This window comes from Crocodylus porosus, unplaced genomic scaffold (genome assembly GCF_001723895.1).
Source record: "Crocodylus porosus isolate Cpor-Errol unplaced genomic scaffold, CroPor_comp1, whole genome shotgun sequence".
Taxonomy (NCBI): domain Eukaryota; kingdom Metazoa; phylum Chordata; order Crocodylia; family Crocodylidae; genus Crocodylus; species Crocodylus porosus.
The window spans coordinates 28,589,233-28,612,722 of NW_017728948.1; the positions used below are offsets into that span (position 1 = coordinate 28,589,233).

At 42.9% G+C, this 23,490-nt stretch overlaps 1 protein-coding gene across 12 annotated transcripts in view; it reads right to left on the reverse strand.

Moving 5' to 3' along the window:
- LDB2 (LIM domain binding 2) overlaps positions 1-23,490 on the reverse strand; it is a 337,694-nt gene that overhangs the window by 60,785 nt on the left and 253,419 nt on the right. For 11 of the 12 annotated variants that reach the window (XM_019552894.1, XM_019552892.1, XM_019552893.1 and 8 more), the window contains exons 3-5: positions 13,676-13,848; positions 4,533-4,655; positions 1,186-1,269 (exon numbers count right to left, since the gene is read on the reverse strand). In XM_019552894.1, coding sequence (XP_019408439.1) covers positions 1,186-1,269; positions 4,533-4,655; positions 13,676-13,848 — 380 coding nt within the window. The remainder of the gene's footprint in view (positions 1-1,185; positions 1,270-4,532; positions 4,656-13,675; positions 13,849-23,490) is intronic. The other variant, XM_019552901.1, reaches the window with a different exon arrangement.

A 23,490-nucleotide genomic window follows, 5' to 3' on the forward strand; every position in this document is an offset into this window, starting at 1 on the left:
AGAGGGGCCGCAAGTGCGGAGAGCGTGGCAGAGACCCCGAGAGGGGCGAGAGGAGCTAGGGCGGCGGCTACGTGCCAGGCCCAGGGGTGCCGGTAGTAGCTGGACATCGGCGAGACAGGCCCGGGGGCGCCAGGAGCAGGCCGGTGGATAGGAGCCCGGCCCAGGGGCGCCAGGCGGGTGAGGAGCCCAGGGTGCCCGAGAAGGAGAGAGAGCACCCGAGTGGAGAGGGACCGCACAACATCCCAAGGAACAGCTGCAAGGCTTGGGGTGTGCTAAAGGGGAGGTTTGGAGGCACGCATTGGCCCATAAGGCTGGGGTGAGGGTACCCCACTTTGGAACGGAGGTGATCCCAGCAAGGTGTCATAGGGGTAAATAGGCAGCCTCCCATTTGGAACCTCAACAGCAAAGACGTGGCAGGCGAGTAGAGGGTGCCGGATCACCCTAATTGGCACGGCAAGGGGGCGCTAGCGAGCTCACAGCCGGTCGCGGGCCCCACCCCGTGACAACATGCTAACTACAAAATATGAACTGTCCAGACTCACATTTTAGTATGTGCACCGTACATCCACACAAGGGAATACTTTCAAAAATAAAAATAAAGTTCTAAACTTTGAATGCACTTCAAGGGTCAAAAAGCAATGAGAACAAATGCATATTTAATCATACAAATTACAGTCAATTCAATGCAAAGCTGAAGAAACAACTCATGTTCTCAGGAGCAAAAAGCAGAATGGATGCTTGGAGGGTCCTGCTGCCTTCATAGCCAAAACTTTCCTTCCTCCCAGTCCTGAATCTTACTGAGAGAGGTGGAAAAGAGGAGGAAACTAGTGGATGGTGGTAAGAACTTGCTGTAATTGACTCAAAAAAGTGAATTGGAGAGAGGAAGAAAATCTGAAATTTTAGCAAGAGAGGATGAAGAATTTCTAGCTTACAGGCAACAAATCCAGTCAAATTATCCAAAGTTTAAAAAGTTCATGAAAAACAAGGGAGCTCATCCTGATTTCTTGCAAACTAATGACAGAACTCCTATTCCCTTTAATAGGGCATCACTATTTTCTTCATTGTTTTCTTAATTACAAACACCGATTAGCTTGTGCTCTATTTTTGTTACTTTGGCTTCCCCAAAGATGGTTGTAACCTTTTAAAACATTACTCACAATAATCCTCAAGTATAGTATCACTTACCCTGAGGTAGTTGAGGGTGAAGTTTGTCAGACCCATTCGGGTGATGTTTTTGGACAGCTGCTCCAGCACCTGAGGGTCTTGTGCCTAAGCAGGGAAGAAAAAGGAAATTTTCACTTGCTTTTTAATTTGTAGTTGTTTTTGTTTTGTTTGAGGGGGGCAGTCAGTCTTGTGAGAAATGCACATTTTAAGGCCAAATTTAAAAGTAGAATAAATAAAATCACTGCTGAGGTCCTCAGATGAAACTGGAAAATATTAAGTAACACTAATTTGCTGTAGGATAAAGTCCATTTCTGTTGGTTTTTACAAAACATTTTCTGATCCAGCTCATCTGAGGGTCTGCTGAGACCCTGATCTTCTAGTAGATAGCATACAGCCAGACTAGCGTGCCTGTGTAAAAAAACAACTGAAGTAAAAGAAGCTCCTTTTAAAAGCAGCAGACTGTGTGAGAGCCATCACCTCCAGATAGAGGGTTCACACAAATGAGGAAGATGAAGGATAAAAGAAAACAGATTAGCACCCCCCCGATAACATATTTCAGTATGTGCCTTCCATGTTTTTATTCATGTGATTGAACATAAGCATAGGCTGAAGTACCTTGCTGAACTGTGGGGCTAAGATATTTTCCCAAAGTCATGGGGGAAGTCAGTGACAGAATCAAAAACTGAACTGCTAACACCTGAGACCCAGCCCAGGGCTTTAACCATGAAACCATCCTTCTGCCTTAAAATCATTTTAAATAAGCATAATCCTGGAACACACCCTGTTCTTAAAAACAATACATGCTGATTTTGTCTGCATACGCACATTCAAGTAATCTGGGAGAATTCTCCCGGGTTTGTTTTCCTTGTAGGAAAACTTACCTGGACATACCTGAACAAGCATTTGAATGCAAAGCCCCAAAGAGCAGAGAGCTTGCAGTGCTGATACTATGCAGTCAGGGAGACTCTGTGAACACAACTCAGTGTGCTCTACAGACTCTGTCAGTTGGCTTGGAGACAAAGTCAGGAGTGGACAGGACAGTTCTGACTGACTACCCAGACTGTCTGTGCCTCCCTGTAGCATAATGTGGGGACTATGAAGCAGGTATGTTCCCTTCCCTGATCACTGGAGCAGCAGAGTTCAGTGAATAACACACTGCCTTGTGAGTGAGAGGAGGGACCCTGGGATGCTGGAAGACAGCTATAGCTTCTCTCAGAAGAGAACATGTATAGACATTCACTCTTCCAGAAGAAACTCTCCTAGGAGTGATTTAACCCTGGCTGTTACTGAGTTTTTGTCTTCCTGGAGTGGCCATTTTTGCTTTTAGAGAAAAGCCCCAAACCTGTGCGCGCTTGTGGTTTCATTTGGTGATTCTCCCAAGAGAAAGCAAGGGTACGGACAGAAGTGCAGCTCCCCACTGCAACTAAGAACACTTAGCAGGAAGCATTCTGAATTGCAACGACTCCCTGGACCAAACAGAAGTCCGCTCCTGGTTCCAGGGGGAGAGGAATCTAGCTGGTGGTGGCAAGCCTGCAGCCCGTTTCCTCTGGCAATGGCCCTCTCTCTCTCTCCCAGGTTACCCCCATTTCAGAATGGCAGGGGGAAAGAAGGAGAGGTAGCTCATTCTAGGGGTTCTCTACCCAGTGCTGGAGTGTGATGTGGATGTACTGGAGCCCCCACACCTCAGGGGGGCTCCAATACACCCAACTGCACCCTCCAGTGGGGGCTGGAAACCCCCCAGACCAAACTTCTTCCTCCCTTTCCACCCTCACAATGCAGACAGAACTTACAGGAGATGCTCTGTTTTGAAATGTCTTCGTCTGACCCCTCACACAATGAGCATTCAGATTTTCACCCAATTGGTCGTTTTTGAAGCTGTCTGAAGCTGCGTACTTGTATTTGGTCACAGCTATAAACTGCTTTCTGTGGCCAGATCTGGTGAAAATTGTCACTTCTGCCTGTTCCCCGAATGTCTGTACATGGCTTTTGGCTGACCCAGTTGTAAGATTTTTTGTCATTTATCAAAAGGAGTGCGAACCATATGGCCATTGCCCAGATCTAGTCTGCAGGGGTGGGTTAACTGGCTTGCAGAGTTTCTCAGAACTGCTGCCAAAGTTGTTGTGTTAGGGGTCAACATCTATGAGATTAATGCCACCGCCACTCAACCAGCTTTCCAGTTTGTGATCCCCACTGGGGTGGTAAATCAGAAGCAGGTGAACAAGCATTGGTGTCATTAACCCCTGCATACAGGCCAGGCTGACAGAGCAGCTCTAGCAGCAGCTGTGAGAAGCTGTGTGGTCTGGATCTGACTGGCCAACTCAATGAGTTTCACACTTTTGCTTTAAGTGACTAACTAATCCTGAAAACTCTCAGTTTCACTGATGGCGAGTCTGCACTGGCATTTTTGCTAGATGAGGTCCATAGGCTGAAAGGTCCTCAGTGGTGTTTTTTAAAGCGGATGAAATGCTTAAGTGTTTTTAAAAAATTCACTCAGCACTTACCTGCACCTACTGATGCTTTAAATCCATTTGGCCCTCACCTTGCAATTCATTTTGTGCAAGTGGACTGTTGGACCTGCATGGAGCTTCACTGATTTCTATGGCTGTATAGTGCTCAGCACCCAGAAAGTTCTGAACTGAAACTAATATTAGCATTTGTTTCTCATCAGTGTATTCTATTTTCTCCAATTGATGCAAATTATGCTATATATTTTATGCTAAATATATCTGCACTTCAACTTGCTGCAGCATTTTTTGGGGATTTTAATGTTCCACTTGACTATTTCATTTAAAAAAAAGAAACTAAGCTAAAAATTCAGATTGTAATGTTGCTACTGAGGTCTGCACAGTGTGTAAGTAATATAAGGTGTAGTTTTTTCCCTTTGTAGAACAAGTACTCTAAATGTGAAAATCAAATCTTGATGAGGGACCCAAAGTTTTGTTTTGGACTCGGTTCTACCAAAAATATATTCACTTTATCTATCTGAGAGGATAAAAATCAGTTTTAAATTGCTGAAGGACCAAAGCCAGCTTTCAGCAATATTGAGGAAAGTCCACAAATGTCAGCAGAGTATGACTTGAAGCCAAAACCTACTATACAAACCACAGTGACAAAACGGGATTCAAGAAAAAAAGTGTGTTAAAGTGAAATGAAAATCTAAAATAATAAGAAAAACATAGTTACAATATAGCCTTATGGGAAACACTGAGAAACAATAGAGAGTGATGAAAGAATTTGCAAATAAATGTGGTTGTAGGCAAAACAAAATATTTATAGTTAATTGCCTTGGGTGTGAAATTTGCTTGAGTTCTTTAAAAGCATAATCTTATCAGTTTGTATTAGGTCAAGTGAAAAAAAGGATTACTTACATGCATGGCTAGAATGCTGCGTGGGACTAATTCTCTGTACTGTCTAATGGTAAAGTGCCATGTTTTTATTCTCATTAGATCATCAAATGTAAATTCCAAAATAAGACGCCCTTCTGTGCATACCTAGAATTGAACAGAAGAAATAAAAACTTCCAGGAATGTTCCTGCTCCCAACCCCCAACAAATTATGGTATTTTCATTCACTTAAACTAAGTACCAAAATATTATCAGTATTATATGGTTCAACATCATTGGGTTAATTGTTTTTCCTTCTCCAGAAAAAAAAAAATGAGTGTAAGTAACTCAATAGGCTTTATAGTGGAGACAGTAACTCATTATGATAGACTTTATAGCATTATGTGCTTTAATTATTATTTATTGCATCATTTCAGTTCCCCTATTGAATCACTACTACTAATTAATGACAGTAAACCCTTCACTACAGGTGGCTGAGGTGCAGTTGTGCATTCTTGATGTTAAACTGCTGAACCAGTCAGTCCCCAACCATTTTTTTGTCTGATCCTCCCTAGCGCTCCACTCGGTGTACGCGTTGCATTGTATCCAGTGAAGAGTACACCGTGCCCCTGCAGAGCTGCTGCCAATCCTTTTTTTTTTTTTTTTTTGTCCTTTTCCATCCTCCTACCTTTTAATGTGGTGTTTTCTGCTTTTTATTTTTCATTAGTATTTCTTCTCTCATTTTCTTTCTTTTGTATCAACTAGCTATCGCCTTTCCCATCCCCAGTGGATTTAATACCAACCAGAATGATTTGTGATGGTGTGTGCACTGGATGTTCCTTGGAGCTGAATCATGACTACCATTGCAGCAGAGTCAAATGTTGCGGGAAGAGAGAAAGGAATCTTAGGCAGGTAGGCTGCTGCCTGATCTTGCTGTCCTGTGCATGTGAGCTGTCCCCAGAACCGCATGATTTATGCAGAAATGAACAAGAGAAGAGACAAGAAGAGAGAGACACAGAGGGAGGGATAAAAGCATTACAGGGGAAAGGAGGGAAAGTTGGTGGCTTTCAAAGAACTGCCCAAAACCTTATCTGCAGGGAATGAAGTATCTGAGTATGTTGTAAATTGAGCCTTCATTAGGTTGCATAAACATACACCTTTGCATGGTGCCTTGGCTAGTGTGTCCCAAAAAAAAAAAAAAATCACTGTACGTGCATCTACACGAGACATTTACTACAGAGGGCCACTTGTACATGTGACAGGGGTTTAGTTCCCTAAATTGAAATGTTGGGTTTTTAATTGTGATTTAGGGGCTTCCATCAGTGTTACAATGAAGGGCCCGATCCTTTTTTTTTGCACAGTCTGCCCACAGCCAGGGGGTGAACTGCCAGTTGGCTAAGTGGCCCCTGAGCTGTGGGGTCCCCAGTCCTTCCCTCTGTGGCAGTGGTGCCCCCTGGGGCTGTCTGAGTGGGCTGCTAGTAGGCAGGTGTCACCTGGGGGTGCTACCACCTCAAAGGGAAGGTCTGGGGCCCCCTGAAGCGCAGGGCCCACTGACAGCTAGCCCCCCGGCTGTGGGAGAGGCGGGCAGGCTCTGTGGAAAAAGAGAGAATGCCTCTCACTGCTTTTTTTTTCTTCTTCTCCCTCAGTGGAGCCTGTCCGCGTGAGGTGCTCCCGGGCCACATAGCCCCTGTGCTGCAGAGGAACCTGGTCCTTCCCTCCTTGGCAGTGGTGCCTTCTGGGGCTGTCTGGGTGGGGTGCTAGCTGCATGGGTGCTGCCCCAGCTCGCAGGCAGCACCTGCTGGATCCAACTCTTTCCCACACCCACATGGCAAGCAGCACCCAAGCTGGGGCAGCATCAGTCCCCTAGCAGCCCACCCAGGTGGCCCCAGGGAGTGCCGCCACCATGGAAGGAAGGACCGGGGACCTCTGCAGCTCAGGGGCTGCTTCGTCGACTGGCAGCTTGCCCCTTGGCTTGACCCTGGCAGGCTCCATGGAAAAACAGAAAGGATTGGGCCCCTCACTGCTTCTGCCTTCAACCCGCCTCTCTTGAGGCTGTGGGAAGAGCTGTCAAAGGTTGCAATGTTACAAATAGGTAAAGTGCTAACTAAACTATATGCAGATGTGGTTTAGTTTAAAACATAGCAAACTCATTTAAATCATAAAAAAATCCTGCACGTGTACAGTGTGATGCAATTAAAATCGCAAAAAAGTCCAATTTTCATAGTGTGTACAAGTACCCAAGTAGACTAATTAGTTCCTCAGTAAACGTCATGCATCTACACGTGCACCCCTTATATGCTGGAGTAAACTAACTTGTAAAAACAAGTACTATCTTGCTGCAGAGTTTTTATTTCACAGCAGTGCATGTGCAGACGTTGCCCCAGCTGGCCGGGACATAAAGGTGCTTTAGTGCAGGGGCTTCCTGCTGGCTAGCCCCACACTGGACCACTCCCATACCCCAGCAGTCCCTCTGCAGCACACTGAGCCAGGGAGAAGCAGCTCTGGGCAGGTAGGCTCACCCACAGGGCTCCCTGCCAGCCGGGTCTGCTCCGACCTGGTTCACCATGCTGTGGTCCCAGGCACACGTTCAAACAACATGCCCGGGAGCAATAAACTCTGAAGCAATAAGCTCTGGAGTCTATTGGTTCACATTAATGCACGTGTAGATGTGTCCCATATGTATTAGATGAGCTGGTAATACATTATTCCTGACAAAAAAAAAAAGATATAGGAATTTGGTTTCATAACACCTGTTAGAGGCTAGTACAACAGAGAGAACCTGCAGCGCAGTGTATAATGAAAAGATGCAGACAGTAATTAGTGAAATGTCCTAACAATATAGAAAACAGACACTTAAATTGCATAAACTTCTATTACAATCAGATTTTCTTCTGAAACAATAATCACATATTACCTTAATTAAGAGCCTGGCATGCTAGATTTCTCTTTAGTCTGGTGAACACATTGAGATACAAACGGACTCAGATTTATATAGTTGCTAGTTTTACAACACAACTTCTTTGGTTAGTTATTCTTCTGAGGGCAGCACCATGCCTCTTCATAGTTTTGACCTGCTTTTGCATGCTGTTCAAAACTACCTTTTGCCATGTAACCAGGCACACTGTATGTACAAGAAGTTTTAGGTCTAGTAAGAAGGAACTTGCAACAGGTCCTTGTCTCTCCTGATTGATCTACCTTATTCATGCCTTCAACTTCCTTTGCATGGCTGATGGTACATGCAGAACTCACTGACCTGTTTGACTCTGATTTCCCCATTACTTTCACTAGAATTAAACATTTCATGAGCAAACACCCATCCACTCACTTACCTATATCCCCCAGCCTCTTGGTATAACTGTTCTAAGGGCAAGGATTCTGCCCGTTTTACATTAATGTATTTCATGTTTCTAATTTCTAATATATCATAGCTCACAAATATGTCTTCCACGAACCTCGAAGAAACAGTTCTTAACAGAATTTATTTTAAATGACAAACAAATTACTACAGAAAAACTGGAAGACATACCTCATTTCACAGTAGTAAAAATTTACACATCTTATAAAGGAATTTAATTTCTCCATGTACAGAAGAACTTTATACATTGCTTCTAGTCAATAAAATTAACATAGTTCTTATTTTAAATTGGCCTTAAAAAAGACTGTCTTTCATATAGAATCCAAAATCAAAAGGGTCTCCAATTAAGAAAACATTTTCTGTTGTGCTGAATTCATGTTACCGTACTGTGAGCTCTGACATTTTGTTTCTGTGGTAACCAAAATCAGCTGATTAGTTGGCATGGCAACAGAAAAGATGTAATCCCAGCAGACACTCTAATCAATGCCCCCAGCACAGATGGTCTCCAGAGGATCAACAAGAAAGAGGCTGGCAGGCATTCAGTCTGTCACGTGATTGCTCTAGACTAGGCCAGGAAAAAGAAAACTAAAAAAGAACATTTCTCAAACTAACCAATAGCTATTTAACCCTTTCATTGCTTTGATTAATTGTAGGACATTCAGGCACTTGCACCCAGGAAAAAAATCCAATATTGCTTTCTATTGGACAGAATATTGATTTTTTCCAAAATAATGTAAACTTTTTTTCCTATTCAGCTTTTATTAATGACCATTTCTTAAATCTGTCCCTTTTACATAAGACATAATGTAATGAGTATATGAATGCATAAAACAAAAAATTCAGCAACATTTAAAAAAATCATGAAGCTAGTTTCCATGCTATCCTTGTACACTACAGATGACTGGTTCATTTTCAATCACAGGGAACAAATATAGCCTAACAACAGGTACATTCAGGGTGCATCTACATGAGATGCTACATCACCATAGCGATGAGCTACATCATCGGTAGGCACTAACTGTGATGCTGCTGCTACTGCGCAGTAGGGTTGAAAGTGACCCGTGTGCCGCTGGGACTGTACAGAGGGGACTGCACAGTCATTTAGTACTTGCTAAAGCATGGAGCTCCACTGCTTTAGCAAGTACTAAATGATTGCACGGTATCAACTGCACATCAGGGACATAAGTAGCCATGCCCACATATTAAGATTTTCTGGTAGTACAGTTTTAATTTTGTGAGGCTAGAAGGAAAAGCAAAAATCATCAACACTAAAATAACAATCCAACTGCCATATAAAATTTAGTGTAAGGACCTAGATAAATTCTGTAAGAGCACTCCTCAATGATTTTGAGTGGGGGAAAAAAAGCCCAAACTGGAACACACACTAAGGTGAATCAGCCTGGGTGACTTGGATGACAGGAACTTGATCTTCTTATCATAAAAGTCAGCAGCAAAACTACCAATTGCACCTGTCAATCCTGAACACATTTTCTTTCTTTTATAGGTTTTCAGTCATATCCTTAACCACCTAGAAGATATCTGTTATTTCCTTTGATTTCTTTTCAAATGCAGCTTTTATTTATACATTAAATCAAGAAATGTAAGCATATGCCTCCCTTTAAGGTACCTATTCCCCTAAAGTCAATTTGAACTACTCATGTGCTTAGACATGTATTAACTCTGCACTGTTACTTTGCTTATACAAGAATTTGAAAATGGTCTATCACATATTTGCTTAATACTGACTAATAAGTTGACTTAACAAGAAAATGTAAAAAAAACCCCAAAACATAATGAACAGCTCTGGACTCTTGACATAATAAATTAACAAAGCTAAATAATTAACAAACTAACAAATGTCGAGCTTATTGTATTAAAATCTACTTAGAGAATGTTAAGCTTATGGATTGCTCATCAGATCAAAGCTCATGTCAAACAAGTGCTGTGTGTTTAGTATGTTGGCATCTATGAAGAACTTACTGAAGAAAGAAAAAAAGAAACAACCTTGCAGGCCAAAATTTGATATACTGTGCATAAGCAAATTAAATTTAATTTAGTGATACCTGTTACAGAAGGTTTGAATTTGATCCAGTGTATAAGTGCCACAAAGGTAAAATTCTTCCCAGAGTAATTATGGTGGGCACATGTTCTTGTGGTGACTTCACTGGAAGCCATGAATACACATTTGAAGGCCACTAATTCATTTTAGAATAGGATAAATTATTTCCCCCTCTGTCCTCCCTTATTCCACATATTTGAGATATCTTATGTCAAATGTTATTTTTCTAAGAAAAGTCATGCTTGCAATCTACAAATATTCAAAGCATCTCAATTTTTTTTCAGAAGCCCAGGTTGGATCTCTGTCAATGCATCTACATGTGCAATCAATGCACCTGAATTTTCTGGGCAGATAATTCAGGCTCATTAAAGTGCTCCCTGGTGCATGTCTACATGTGCATCCCCATTGGGAGCAAACTGAGCACAACAAGGAGCAGCCCAGTCCAGGGCAGCTCCTGCCATTCTCTGCCCCTCTGCAGCAACCAGCAGGAGTTCCTGGTTCCCCTGGGTTCTAGCCCCTGACTGGCAAAGAGCACAGGGGCTTAGCCCTAAGCTCCAGAGGGCAGGGGGAGAGCTGTGCCAGCCACATCGAGATCAGGAGGGGTCCCAATCTCCTTACGGCTAGGAGGTAGCTTCTCAGCAGCCAGATCTCTATGTGGCTGGCAGGCAGCATCTCACTGGCCCCTGTGGCCCACTGCTGCCTAGACTGACCAGGAACAATTTGTTCCCAGTTAGCATCCACATGTGCAGTATATCATCTTAGTTACTGCACTGTTTTTCTAGTACAGGTTTCCCTCGATTTATGTGGGTTCTTTATATGCAAATTCGCTCTTATGCGATGAACATATTTAGACCCATAATTCGTTATATGCGGGGTAAATTCACTCTTATATGAGCAGCTTTGATGCCCCTCCCCCCCAAGCAGGTAAGTCTGTGGGGGGGAGGAGAAAGGGCTATGGCCCCACTCACCCCATCCCCGGCTGCAGTGTCTCCAAGAGTGGCTGGCACCAGCTGCCTGCAGCCAATAAGCTGCACTGTGCTCCACCTGTCCCCCTGCACCTGGGTTCAACCCAGCTCCTGGGCTGCACCGTGCCATGGTGGAGGCAGCTGGTGTTGGCTGCTCCTGGGGCCGCTCTAGCACGGGCTGGGGTGAATGCGGAGAAGCGGAGCAATGGGTGGCATGAGGCACAGCATTAACCCCAGCCCATCTGCAGCAGCCCTGGGAGCAGCTGACACCAGCTCCCTGCACCAGGGCATAGCGCAGCCCAGGAGCAGCAGTGAGTGGGGACAGGCAGAGCACGGTGCAGCCCAGCAGCTTCAGGCAGCTGGCACCAGCCACTCCCAGGGCCACTCTGTTCCCTCTGCTTTGCTGCCTTGTGCAGCCCCGGGAGCAGCACCCCTCCCCTTGCCCCTTTCCTAGCCCCAGCCTCACTCCCTCTTCCTCCCTTACCACTTCAACCTATCCCTATTTGTTACCTTGTAAAGTGAGTTCACTTTATGTGAATTTGATTTATGCACCATTCTCCAGGAATGAATGTACAGCATAAATCTACAGGTACTAGAAAACAGACTATTAGACTAATATACTGTGCAGTACCTGCTGCACATGTGTAGATGGTGATGCTCTACTGCACATTAGTCTAATGCACAGTAAAGTGTCTGGTGTAGACACACTCTGAGTGAGCTTTCTACTTAAGTATACGGAGTTTATATTACAAGCCACAACATAAGCTTCCTTATGGGGCATGTGTAGTGTCACTAAGACTCTGGTCCTGCAAATACTTGATTCTAAACATAAGCGTTGAGCCTAGGGTCAATTTCAGTCCTATTTCACCTTTGATTTTGTTTCAGCTAGGTGCTGTTTTTCTCTCTGAAGAAACAGCTCTATAACAGACCATGCTGACAATGAAAACAAATTAATTAAATTGGTGAAAGTCTGCTTCTTATTTACTGGGTACCAAACTAAGGGTTTCAAAGTTTTGCTTCTCTCTATATTACAGTCAACCAACTAACCGTTACTCAGCTCTTGGGCCAAGTTTACCATTAGGGGGAGGAATGACACAGACATGTGTTTGGCAGTCATACAGAGGGGCAAAGGAGCAATAATATTTTATCTCCTTTCTCAAGGAGGAGGGTAGGGGGGAAAATTTCTCACACATACAGGCACTGTAAGTTACTACTGCCCTGCACATAAATAACTCTCTCCCAGGCTAGGGACAGATATTCAAAAAGCCTGAGCCTGAATTGATTCCATCTTTGCAGGTTAATTTAATCTGGCTAGGCTGAATCACTTTGCAACTGCACAGACATCCCAGAAATTCAGGCACATGCCTGCAGTGGCCAGGAGGCACTAAAGCAGCCCTCTCTTCTCTTGCACAGAACTGAGCTGAGGGGGAGGCATGGCCAGGCCCCGGCAGGATGCTCTAATTAACCCAGCAAGGAATTGATAACTGTGTTTATCACCCCATCAAGAAAACAACAGAGGGACTGTTGATTCTTCCTTTTGATTCAGCATGGACCATAGCCAGCATGTGGTCTACTAACTAATACACAGACACCTTTCTGCAAGGCAGAGGGGAGGGAGGAATTCCTGCTTAGCAGGGAGTAGTGGGGGGGGGGATGAGTAGCCTGCAGTCCCTGCCAGAGCTCCACCCAGGGAGCAGAGGGGAGGGGCCAGCCCTGCTGTAGAGCAGAGAGCCCCGCCCAGCCCAGAGAGCATGCCAAGATGCTGGGGGAGTTTAATTTATCTTAAACCAGGAAGGGGTCTGGGTCAGACATTGCATAAACCGGTTTGACCCAAATCAGTTAAGTCTGATACTACATTCAACCAGGTTTATCTCAAACCAGTTTCAGCCATTTTCAAACTGGTTTATAAGCACTAAACATCTGTTCTTTTACAGGTTTATACCAGTTTCTGATCACTTAAACCGGTTTGTGTGTAATGTCTGTCCCTAGACCCAATGACCATCAAATACTTTGGAAAAAGCATATGAGTGTGGCAGGCAAAGAGTCAGTGCAATCAGCTAAAACAAGTTTCACATGACCAAACCCCGACACTCTCTCAAACAGGGAATTAATTTAACTGTTCCCTAAAGGCTCTGATAAAGGCCCCTGATTTAAAAAGCAAAAACACTGATTTCTACTCCAAATAATGACTATTGTAATTTTTCCATTGAAGTGCATCATATAAGTACATAGGAATTTTATTTTCATCTGTTATGTCCACCTGCTATTCTTCTTGCTTGGTCTCTCTTTTTGTAAGTATCCTAATTACACAAATCAGCTGCAAACTGAAAAGAGGCCAAAGCATGAAGAAAATTCACTGCAGAATCAGAAGCAGTGGATACGTACAGAGGGCCTAATCAATCCTTCTACACATGTCAATGCACTTTGGATTCAACTCTTCATAGATCAATTGAGAATATCAACTGAAATGTTATATACTAATAATGTAAGCATTCAGTATGGTTTAAAAACATGAGAAAAGGGTAGACATGCCACTGAATCACAGTTCCCATAAGTTTGGTGGCTCTTGTGGCTTAGTTTTATGCGCCTTCTCTTCCAAGCTCCCTAAAAAGACTTGAAAGAGTCACCACAAAACTGTCAAATATAATTAATATAAAATGAAGGAATATAACAAATTATTAAAGAGCAGCAAATGCCCAATATTTCAGAAATAAAAATCAGTCTTGCAGGAAAAAAAACCCCATAGTTATTATCCTTCAGTACACACTGAAAAGAAAGCCAAGCAAAGCAACCAAGTTTTCCCTGTTACCTTGGTAAACATAGGTTTTCCATGCTGAGTGACCATGGTGCATTGATCACAGTCCACTGTGATAGATGAGTTGTGGTAGGACTCTTTTGAGTGCTTGAGAATGTAATACAGGTCTGTTACACCTCCTTCAAAGACAGTGCTAAAGTAACGAGGAATGAGAGTCCTTCCAATTGCTGTAAGGAAAATATAAAGCAGAATTCTCTCTGTTATTAAATCTTAAACCATTTCTTATATTAAGTATTAATATAACATGAATAACGTGAAATAAAATGAAATCACCAAAGTAAACTTTTATTCAAAGAACATAATACATATTCTCTGGTTTCTCTGTTAAGTAGGCATTGCTCCCATTCCCACTGAAATCAGTGAATTCAGTAGTTTTTTTGTTTTTTACTGTTAGTAAAGAATCTTCTCCATTTATGAAGGTTTGAAAGTTATTGTAGATGCTCTAAAGTTATTATTACAAAGAAACCATATTATGTAAATATTGATTAAAAGTTGGATGTTATCCTTAAATAAACGTGTGTTTGTGTTCATTGAAAAATATGTTAACATACAAAGACAGAATGAACGCATTCTGCAGATGTGATACAGGCTGAATGGAGAGAAGGCTATTGCAGAACAATTAAAATAATGAAGATGGAAAAATGGCCTGACAATAGGCAACAAGATATAAAGCCTCGTGGGTGACAGCATCAGAGCCCATCTAACTCAGCTGAAGTTGCTTATTAAAGCTAGAAACAATGGATGATGACAGATGTGCAACTCCCTGCTGTAACTTGAATGCCTTGAGTTACAGCATTCCCCTAAATCCAACATATTGGCTGTTGGGTCCGGGGGGGTTGGCAATAGAGCTCCAGTTTGCAGCAGCTTCATGCCTGCTCTGCCCCAGCCCCACCGCTCCCCCTTCCCAGCTCTAGTGTGGTCTTCAGAATGGAAGTGGGGGGATGGAGCAGATGGATCTTAGTCTGGGCTGTGCCTCTTCTGGGAGGCTCCAATCCACCCATCCCAGTGCAGTGCAAGCTGGGCAAACCAAACTCCCCTCCTTTCTCTCCTTCTATTCTGAAGACAGCCTTAGGGGCAGGGCTGGCCTGGGCTGATGCATGCTGACAGACATTAATGAAGGAACTTCAGTTTGGAGTGCTTCCTTTGAACCCTCAAATGTAATAAGGGTTCAGACTGTCACATGATTGGGCATACTTTCAGTGTTCTGCAGCTGTGCACCTCTGTCAGTGCATGGCTGTAGAGTGCTTCAGGGGCCCAATTTGTATGACAAACAGTCACTTCTGTCAGCACCCAATGAATAGTCACTCAAATACCATGAAGATGGGCCTGATATAAAAGAGATTAAACTGACACACCAGCCTGCATGAGTTTCTTAAATCCCAAGAATGGACTGATCCCAAAGTGCTTACTTAGGGAAATCATTACTCATTGAAATCATTAGCAGTTTTAAATACAGACTGCAGAATTTAGTTTAAATTATATAGTACTGGGCCTCTGAGGACTTTGCCATTTGCATTAACTATTAGCACCATTTGGACATAAAAGAGAAAATTTTTATAGGCAACTGATGTTTTCCTATTATATTTCTGCAGGTAAATTTGGCTAGCATCAGCAGGCCAGTACATCAAGACAATATGTTCATTTGCAATAGACCAACGCTGTATTTTTAGAAGTGCTCATTAATAATTTGAGGTTATAGGATGTTGATTTTTATCTGAAAAATACTTTGCAAATGTTAATTAATCCACAACACCCATGAGTGGTAGGTAAGTAAAATCTCTCTCCATATTACAGAGGGAGAAAACAAGACAGATAAATGGAAGGCAACAAAGAAATCAATTATGATAGCCAAGATTAGAACTCGTTAGCCCATTGCTTTTTCTTCTCTGCTCAGCCTACTGAGTTCATGCCTCTTACCTGTCTGATGTAAGCTAATTATTTTTTTAAAATTGCTTCCATAGGAGTTTTTCTTGCACATGAACATGAATCTATTTGTGAATAGAGGCTGGGAATTAAAACTATGAGGTTTTGCACGTAAGCAGTTCTGTAAAAACAGATTATACTCTGTGCATTAGTTTTAAAAATATCATAAACTGCCTGACTCAGCCAACTGGATTGTATAGTTTATAATGCAAATATACAATAGATAGACAAATACAGACATATATAAGAGTTTGCTAAAAGCTTCTATGGATATACTACACTTTGATATGCCTGTGAATGCCTTTATTGCTTTACATTTAATTTATATACACTGAGTGGCTGTCAATTCAACGTACACTTTGAACAACTATTCTGCAAGCTTATATAAAGACTCACCCATATGTCAAGGATGTATTAAATTTCCTATAGTCTTTAAATTTAATTAGCGAAAATAGCATCCAATGTGTCAGAAAAAAACTTTACCAAAGCTTTAACTAAAATTTTCCTGTGTTGCTCAGTGTGGTATGTAGTAAAACATAAAATGTAGCCATCAGGTTAATTTCTTGCTCCCATTACGACTAATTAGCATACATTAATTTTCCTGCTAATCACTCTGAATGATTAATCCATGATATGAAAATCCAGGAATTCTACAGATTGCAATAAATATATATTCATTTACTTGGGCAATATATTAATAAAATGGAGCTATTTTTACTCCAATTTATAAGTTGTTCTCAAAATGGCCTGGTCACATAGCCCTGCTTTCGATTTTGTATCCAGCTGTTACAACACATTAAAGAAAGCTGAAATATATATGCAATACTTTCCTATTATTACTTTTCCAGGTAAGCAATTGCTGTGGTTTCCATAGGGATCTTGTGCAGCTGTTACTGGAATAGTCATGAAGGGTAAGGTGTCCAGAAAACATTTGGCTCAAAGTGCAAAGGCACATTTTCTTCACCTGTATACTAAGCAATATAGAGTATATACTAGGGCCATGAGAAAGTTTGCTGGGTGTTTTGTTTGGACGCTGTTTCAACTCATTTCGCGCTCGAAACAGTGAAATGAAACAAAAGGCTTCAAAACAACCTCGAAACGAAACAAGAGCGCTCAAAACATTCAGAAAGTTTCAAAACATTTTGAGTTTCGAAGCTGGGCTTACTTGCAGAGAAACAGAAAGTAAGGAGAAGGGCAGCGGGGGGGAGGGGGAAGCTGCTCTGATATTGACATGTGTTGCTGGCCAGTGACTGTGATCCTTCCCTCAGGTCCCTTCCAATCCCAGTGCTCTGGTGGAGGGATGGAAAAACAGCTGTGCCGTGACACGCACACAAGTTTTGCTTGTCAACGGCTTGAGGTGCAGTTCCCCATGCCGCACCTCTCACGCTCCCTGGCCCCTTTGGGCCTATATCGCGTCTCTCACGCTTCTCATGCCCGGGGCTCAGGTAGGTCGTAGCTGTGCCTGGCCCCCTTGACCCTTCCTCCGGGTCGTATGCCCTACTGGGCTTTCCCCCTCTGGGGCCTATGCCGTGCTTCTCATGCTCGTTGCCCCTTTTGGGGTCTCTGCCACGCCTCTCGTGCCTTGGGGCTCAGGTGGCCGTACCCGTGCCTGGCCCCCTGACCCTTCCTCTGGGATCATCTCCCCAAGGGGAGCCAACACTGCCCTCAGGGTTGGGGTCCCTGCCCCCTCACACCACACCTCACTGGCGCAAACAGCTGTGCCCCACTGGCACCACTCGCTGTGCCCCACTGGGCACCAGGAGCCCCCACGTTACTGGGTAGCCCTACAGCCTCACCCAGTCCTCTGGTCAAGGTCAACACCCCCAATATGCACCCCACCGGCGCAAACAGTTGTGCCCGCCCGGCACCACTCGCTGTGCCCTCTGGGCACTAGGAACCCCCAGATTATAGGGGAGCTCCTGTGAGGCCTCCTCGCACCCCTACAGCCTCACCCAGTCCTCCGGTGTAAGCATAACTAAGCCATGAGCCAAACAGCTGTAACATAACCAACAAGGAGCCTTCTGGCTCACAACATAAACTTTGTGCCACACCAGCTCTTAGCCATACCTCCCTTAGGGTTCTCTCTTCCCCTGCATCATTGCAGCTAGCCTGCGTGGTCAGGCAGCAACCATCCACCCAGCCTGCTCAGCTCTCCCACAAAGCTCCTGCTCCTGCAGCTGTTTAAAAATGCCTGGCCCTGCCCCTTTTTGGTCATGTGACCAGCCTGGTTCCCCCAGCAACCCACATCTGTGCTGCTTGAGGGAGCTTCAGCAGCCCTATTCCTACTGCTAGTAGCAGGCACCCTGGTGTCCTGCTATACCCCAGAAATCCCTACACTTATCTCCTTGAAACTTGATGGGCTTCATGGCCTCAGATGGGGCTACTATCCCTGGAAGTTTCATCTAAATCAGGCAAGAAATGACAAAGTTATAGGCTGTTTTGTGCTTCCCCATTATAGGCTATGGGCAAAATGTCGAAACAGTGCCAAAATAGAGAAGGAGTTTTGATGAAATAAAATGGAACAGTGCTTTGCCGCTGCTGTGGTGGTGAGTGGGGGAGCAATTTCTCCATCCCACCTCGGGCCCAATCCTCTCTCACACCCCCCACATCAGACCCAGGCCCAGGCCCAGACCTCCCATCCCCCCACTACTGCTGCATTGGCCCACCCCTACTGTGATGGGCCCAGTCCTCCTCCCACCCCCGCCATGCTGGGCCCAGGCCCTCTCCCCCCCTTCCACTTGGGGTCTGGGACTGCTCCCATTCCCCACCGTGGAAGCATGGGGAGACAGAAGGGGGAACATGTGTAGGCCTGCTCCTCACTTCCCCACTGCCACAGCCGGCCCTGCAGGCAGCAACAATGGAAGAGGGAAGGGGCAGGCTGAGGCCAGCACTGGTAGCCTCACCCCCCCTGCAGCATCTTGACCCCGCTCCCGCCCACTGTCTCGGTGCCACTGCTGTTACCTCCAAGGAGCAAGGGGGAGGCGTAAGGCCAGCTCTGGTGGCCTGGCCCCCCCTCCACTCCATTGTCACCATATCCAGGGAGCGGAAAGGACAGCTCTACTAGCCATGCCCCCCCTTCCATCTTCTCCATTGCTGCCACTTCCTGCTTCCCCTTTGCCTTATTCCAATTTCATTCTCCTTGTTATCCAGTTTCACTATCTAAACCTCTATTTTCCTCTCATCCCAATTCCACTGCCTCACATAGGTATTCCTAGAGTTCTGCTCTAGGGTCACTGTCCAAGTCCCAGTATTTCCATGTCTTTCCCCTCTCCCACACCAGTTTTCTAGCTAATCCCATCCAATCTCTCTCTCCCTTCTCTACTGTCTCCCAGCCTGTGCTTCCCGTCCAATTTTAGTCTTCTCATCATCTCCCTGCCTTTCTGATACAGTCTCTTTGCCCAGCCAGTCCAAGTCGTCTTTCCAAGCTCTGGGGTCTTACCAGAGCTCCTTTCCAGCTTTTACCACTTCCTCTATTCCTCTGATTCCTAATTTCAGTCTCATTCTCTAGCCACTCCCGCCCTCTCTCCCAGATGTTCTTCCGATTAGCCTTCCCCCACCCCATTCCCCTCAATGACTCATTTCCCCCTACCATGGCTCCTAAGACAGTTTCCTTGCCTTATCAGTTGCTACCTCCCCACAGTCTCCTTGACCAACCAGTCCGAGTTTCTCCATTCCATATCTTAGTAACAGATTCTCTCTTCATTCCTGTAGTCCTAGCTTTACCAATCTTCTTGTCCCCATCTATTTGTTTCCCTCCTGCATTAGAGGCTAAGTCTTGCAGAATCCTGAAGAACTGTGGAGAGGGCCAACATACAGCCTGGCCAGCATGAGAAGCTTTAGGAGACTCAGTCAGGCTCAGTGAGAATGGAATCTTTGGAGATTTTAAACTGTTAAGCATTAGCAAATCTCTACGGAGCATATGTAAACTGTAATGGTCTCAGAAATGTATAACTTGGCCAAATTCAGACTTCCACAGGGAAGATAAAAGGCAACTCCCTAGTACAAAGGTCAACCTCTGTCAAATTTCAAACCTTTGCTTCAAATTACGAAAGAGGAAAATATCACAAAAAAAAAATTAACATGGGCAAAACATGTATACTTGTTACCAGCCTCACTCTCTGAAATGGTAAAAACATTATGGCTGAAAAAGAAACAAAGAAAAAACAACAACAACAACAACTGGCCTGAGGCAAGCAGCAAACATGGACTATTTCATGTGGTTAAAGTCTGGCAAAGTTGTAAAGCAACTGCAAACAGAGTCTTACTATAGAAACTGCCAGGGAACCTTAATAATAGATAGCACTATAAGCCCTAAGAAGAAGCACTATAAGAAGAAATAAGAACAGACTTCAGTGCATGTTCTGTGCCAGGATGAGCTCAATCTGTCCACTGGTGGCCCAGAGCCCTCCCAGTGCTAGGATGGCAGATATTGGTGCAATCTAGCATTCTTTACACAAATGCACCAAGAACTGGCAAGGTATTATCCAGAAAAGGTGGGAGGGGGCAGAAACAGGCACCTTCTGCTCCAGCAGCAAGTAGTGCATTTTGTAGCCTGGTAGGAAACCTTTCCACTTGTTCTCCTCCGCTGCTATCTGAGCATGCATTGAAGTTCTCTGAGAGACATAGCTTATTGCCACTGTGCAGTAGTGCCGGCATCATGGTTTCTGCCTGCCAATGCTACGTTGCTGTAGCAATGAGCAATGTCACCGTAGCTTGTTGGTATGGCAACGTAATATCTCATGTAGACACCCTGCATTAAAAGATGTGTAGCTTCCTCCACCCTTAACAGAGGATCAGATAATGCCCAGCCACCTCCCATGAAGAATAGGTCATCACGGATTAATGTTTCTGTATTCATGTTAGCAAACCAAACTGACAAAAAGTAGCTGGATTTAGTAACAGGTAGAAGTTACTTATATAAACATGTTTATGACAAGGGAATATCCAAAGCTAGTTTTTTGTGCATAATCTAATGGCAACATTTGCTAGAATAACGTGATTTTTCAGCCTCCTCAGTTCTGTAACCAACAGAGAACTGTCTAGCTACTTGCAACTTCATATAGCTTTCAGGTGAATTAGAGATCTAAATACAGTTCTAGCACTCTTGTGGCTATTTGATACTCCTTGGAGAAGCAGGGACCCAGAAATCAATTAATCCATTATAGCAAAGCACAAAGTGGGAGAGAAGCTTTCCACTATAAATTATCTTCATATCACGTAACTCCTATAAAAACATCATGAAGGAATTAAAAGCATAAATAAATAAATAAGGAACTGCATCACTTGAGAATGGCTGAAATATTTCATGGCATGTGACCTGTGTCTGAGAAGAATGAAAAGCATATCTTGTGCCACCATATCTTTGGCTTGCTGTTGTCATTTATCAGGACTATCTGTATAATACTGTTTTGCCAGTACCTGACAAGTTTATTTTCACTATTTTTTCAGGTATTCCACTACTAAACAAGTATGATTGGGCAGGATATGATTTTTTCATCTCAGGAAAATTTTCAAGATTTCAAAAGTTTTTCATATCCCAAATAAGGAACGAAATTTAAGATTCTCAAAATATTCACAAATTGATAATCCTCCCAAATTCTGCTTCATGGCAAAAGCCACATTTCATTTTTATTATTTTAAACATGCTAAGTTTAATGATCTATTACTATATTTAGTTAAAATTTTGAAACAAAAAGTTATTTCAAACCACACTTTTTATAATTTTCAAAATGGAACTTTTTTACAAGGACTAAACTTTTTTCTTTAAAACTTTCAAAACTTTTTTCCCAGAAACATTTTTAATGCAATAAATGTGCCAAAGCTAATAATTTCTCATGAAAAAAATCAGTTTTAACAATCCAGCCTTTTCTGATGAAGAAAAAGCTTAGTTTAATTCTTAACCTGCTCTATAAATAAGACAGTATGTCAATAAATCCTTGGATATGTTTCCCTTGTAGTCCCTAAAACTCTGTCATCAATTTTTATATGATGCTTTCATTCTGAAACAGCTATATATAAGCTTTACTTTTACTTGCAGGGAAAAATTACAAAATTCTAGATGATATAGAACTTTTATTTTAAGGTAGCTTATCCCAGGAACCCTTCTGTTTACTTTAATTCATACTTTATGGCCACACAAAAAAAAAGTCAGGCTTCATATAATACACTTCATCATTCCCCATTAATGCAGTGAAATACCTGTGTTCTTGTAAATGAAAATCTCCATTTCTAAAAATGAAAATCTCCATTTCTAAAACTAACTTCCTATAGCTCACTAGCTACAGAGAGTCTCTGGATGTTGATTGTTAAATATAACACTGTTCTCTCAGTAAGAGGTGGTGCTCTCAGGAACATTGTGCTGCTTCATACACACTGCCTTCTCAACCAGAAGCAGATTAACCACATCTATGTGGCATTTGTGCAAAGCTAATTAGCTCAAAGGCAGGCTGTTACTTGTCAGGTGTTGTGTCTACCTGTGCATTGACACCAGCTTAAATTTATTGTGCAGTAAATTACTGTGCAGTAAGCAAGAATAGGCCAGCATTTACGCATGCAGGCATTAAAGCACATGAATGCTGTGTGTGGACTGATCGGGGATTAGTGGACTGACACCTGATTAGTTACATGTCTTGACCCCTTACTGTGCAGTAACTAATTGGATGTAATTTTGATGCCTGAATGATGCAGTTATCAAACCTGTGCTCACGTCACCGTAAGTCGACATATTTACTGCATGGTGCAGGCATGCCCAGGTACTATGCAGTAATTTTTGTTCCTGTGCTGTAAATTGTACCTGTGTAGATGTGCCCAGTGCTCACTAACCTCCTTCCCCAAAGTTCTGTGCAAATATAACTACTCACTTTCCAATTTATGTGACAGATTTGATAGGCATACAGGATAGTCAGAAGATAATCTACTGGAAGTCTCATTGGACATAAAAATCCAAATCCTACATCAGAAATGTGTAGGCAAGTCTTGTTAAATTACCCATGTCTTTTACAGACAGAACCTGGTGCCTCTCGCCTTCTTGTTTTTTTTCCCTTCTAAAAGGTAAAATTATTTAAAATACATTATTTGCTTTGTAATTATAGCAGATTTTTCTTATGGTATATAACAAGTATTTTCTTTCTGTATATAACAGATTTTTATTATTAACTTACTTATCCAAAGAAATAGAATGATGGTTGATTGGAGACTACATATAGATATTTTATCTGTACAATTTTACTGACATTACAGAAATGTCACAGAATAAAAAAAATGCATTTAAAGAAGTATATACCTAATAAAACAGAAAAGATCTTTACATAGTGGGACACCTCTTTTAAATGGCAGCATCTTCCATTTTGGCATCAGACAGGTTAAGATTACACTAACCAATCATTAGCAGGGTTTTTTTTTTTCTTTTGTTGAATGTTGATTGTACCTGTCCTTGATCAATTACATCACACTATTTCAGATGAGATGCAAGTTGCTAGCGATACATTTGAGCACTTTGTACACAATACAGTGGTGAAGAACATGAAACTGCACCACTTGTATGTTGATAAGTAAGCATCTCAAAGTAATTAAGAAAACTGATCAACATATTATGCTTTCTACTCAATCCAAAAAGATCTTTTTTATATACATTTGTACCATACATATTTGTAGTCTGAGGCTCAGCAGTTCTATCAACTTTGCTGTTGCTCTTAGTTGCGTGGAAAAATGGCACATGCAGGATAAGTAACATCATATGTAACATATCATAACACTGTGGCTGCATGGCCTGAATCTTGCTGACCCCCACACTCCAACCGTGTCTTTATGCTGTGCTCCACCTGTATCAGTCAGGTCAGAGTTGGTTCCATAAAAACTTCTGCTTTCACTTCCTATTAAAATTCTGG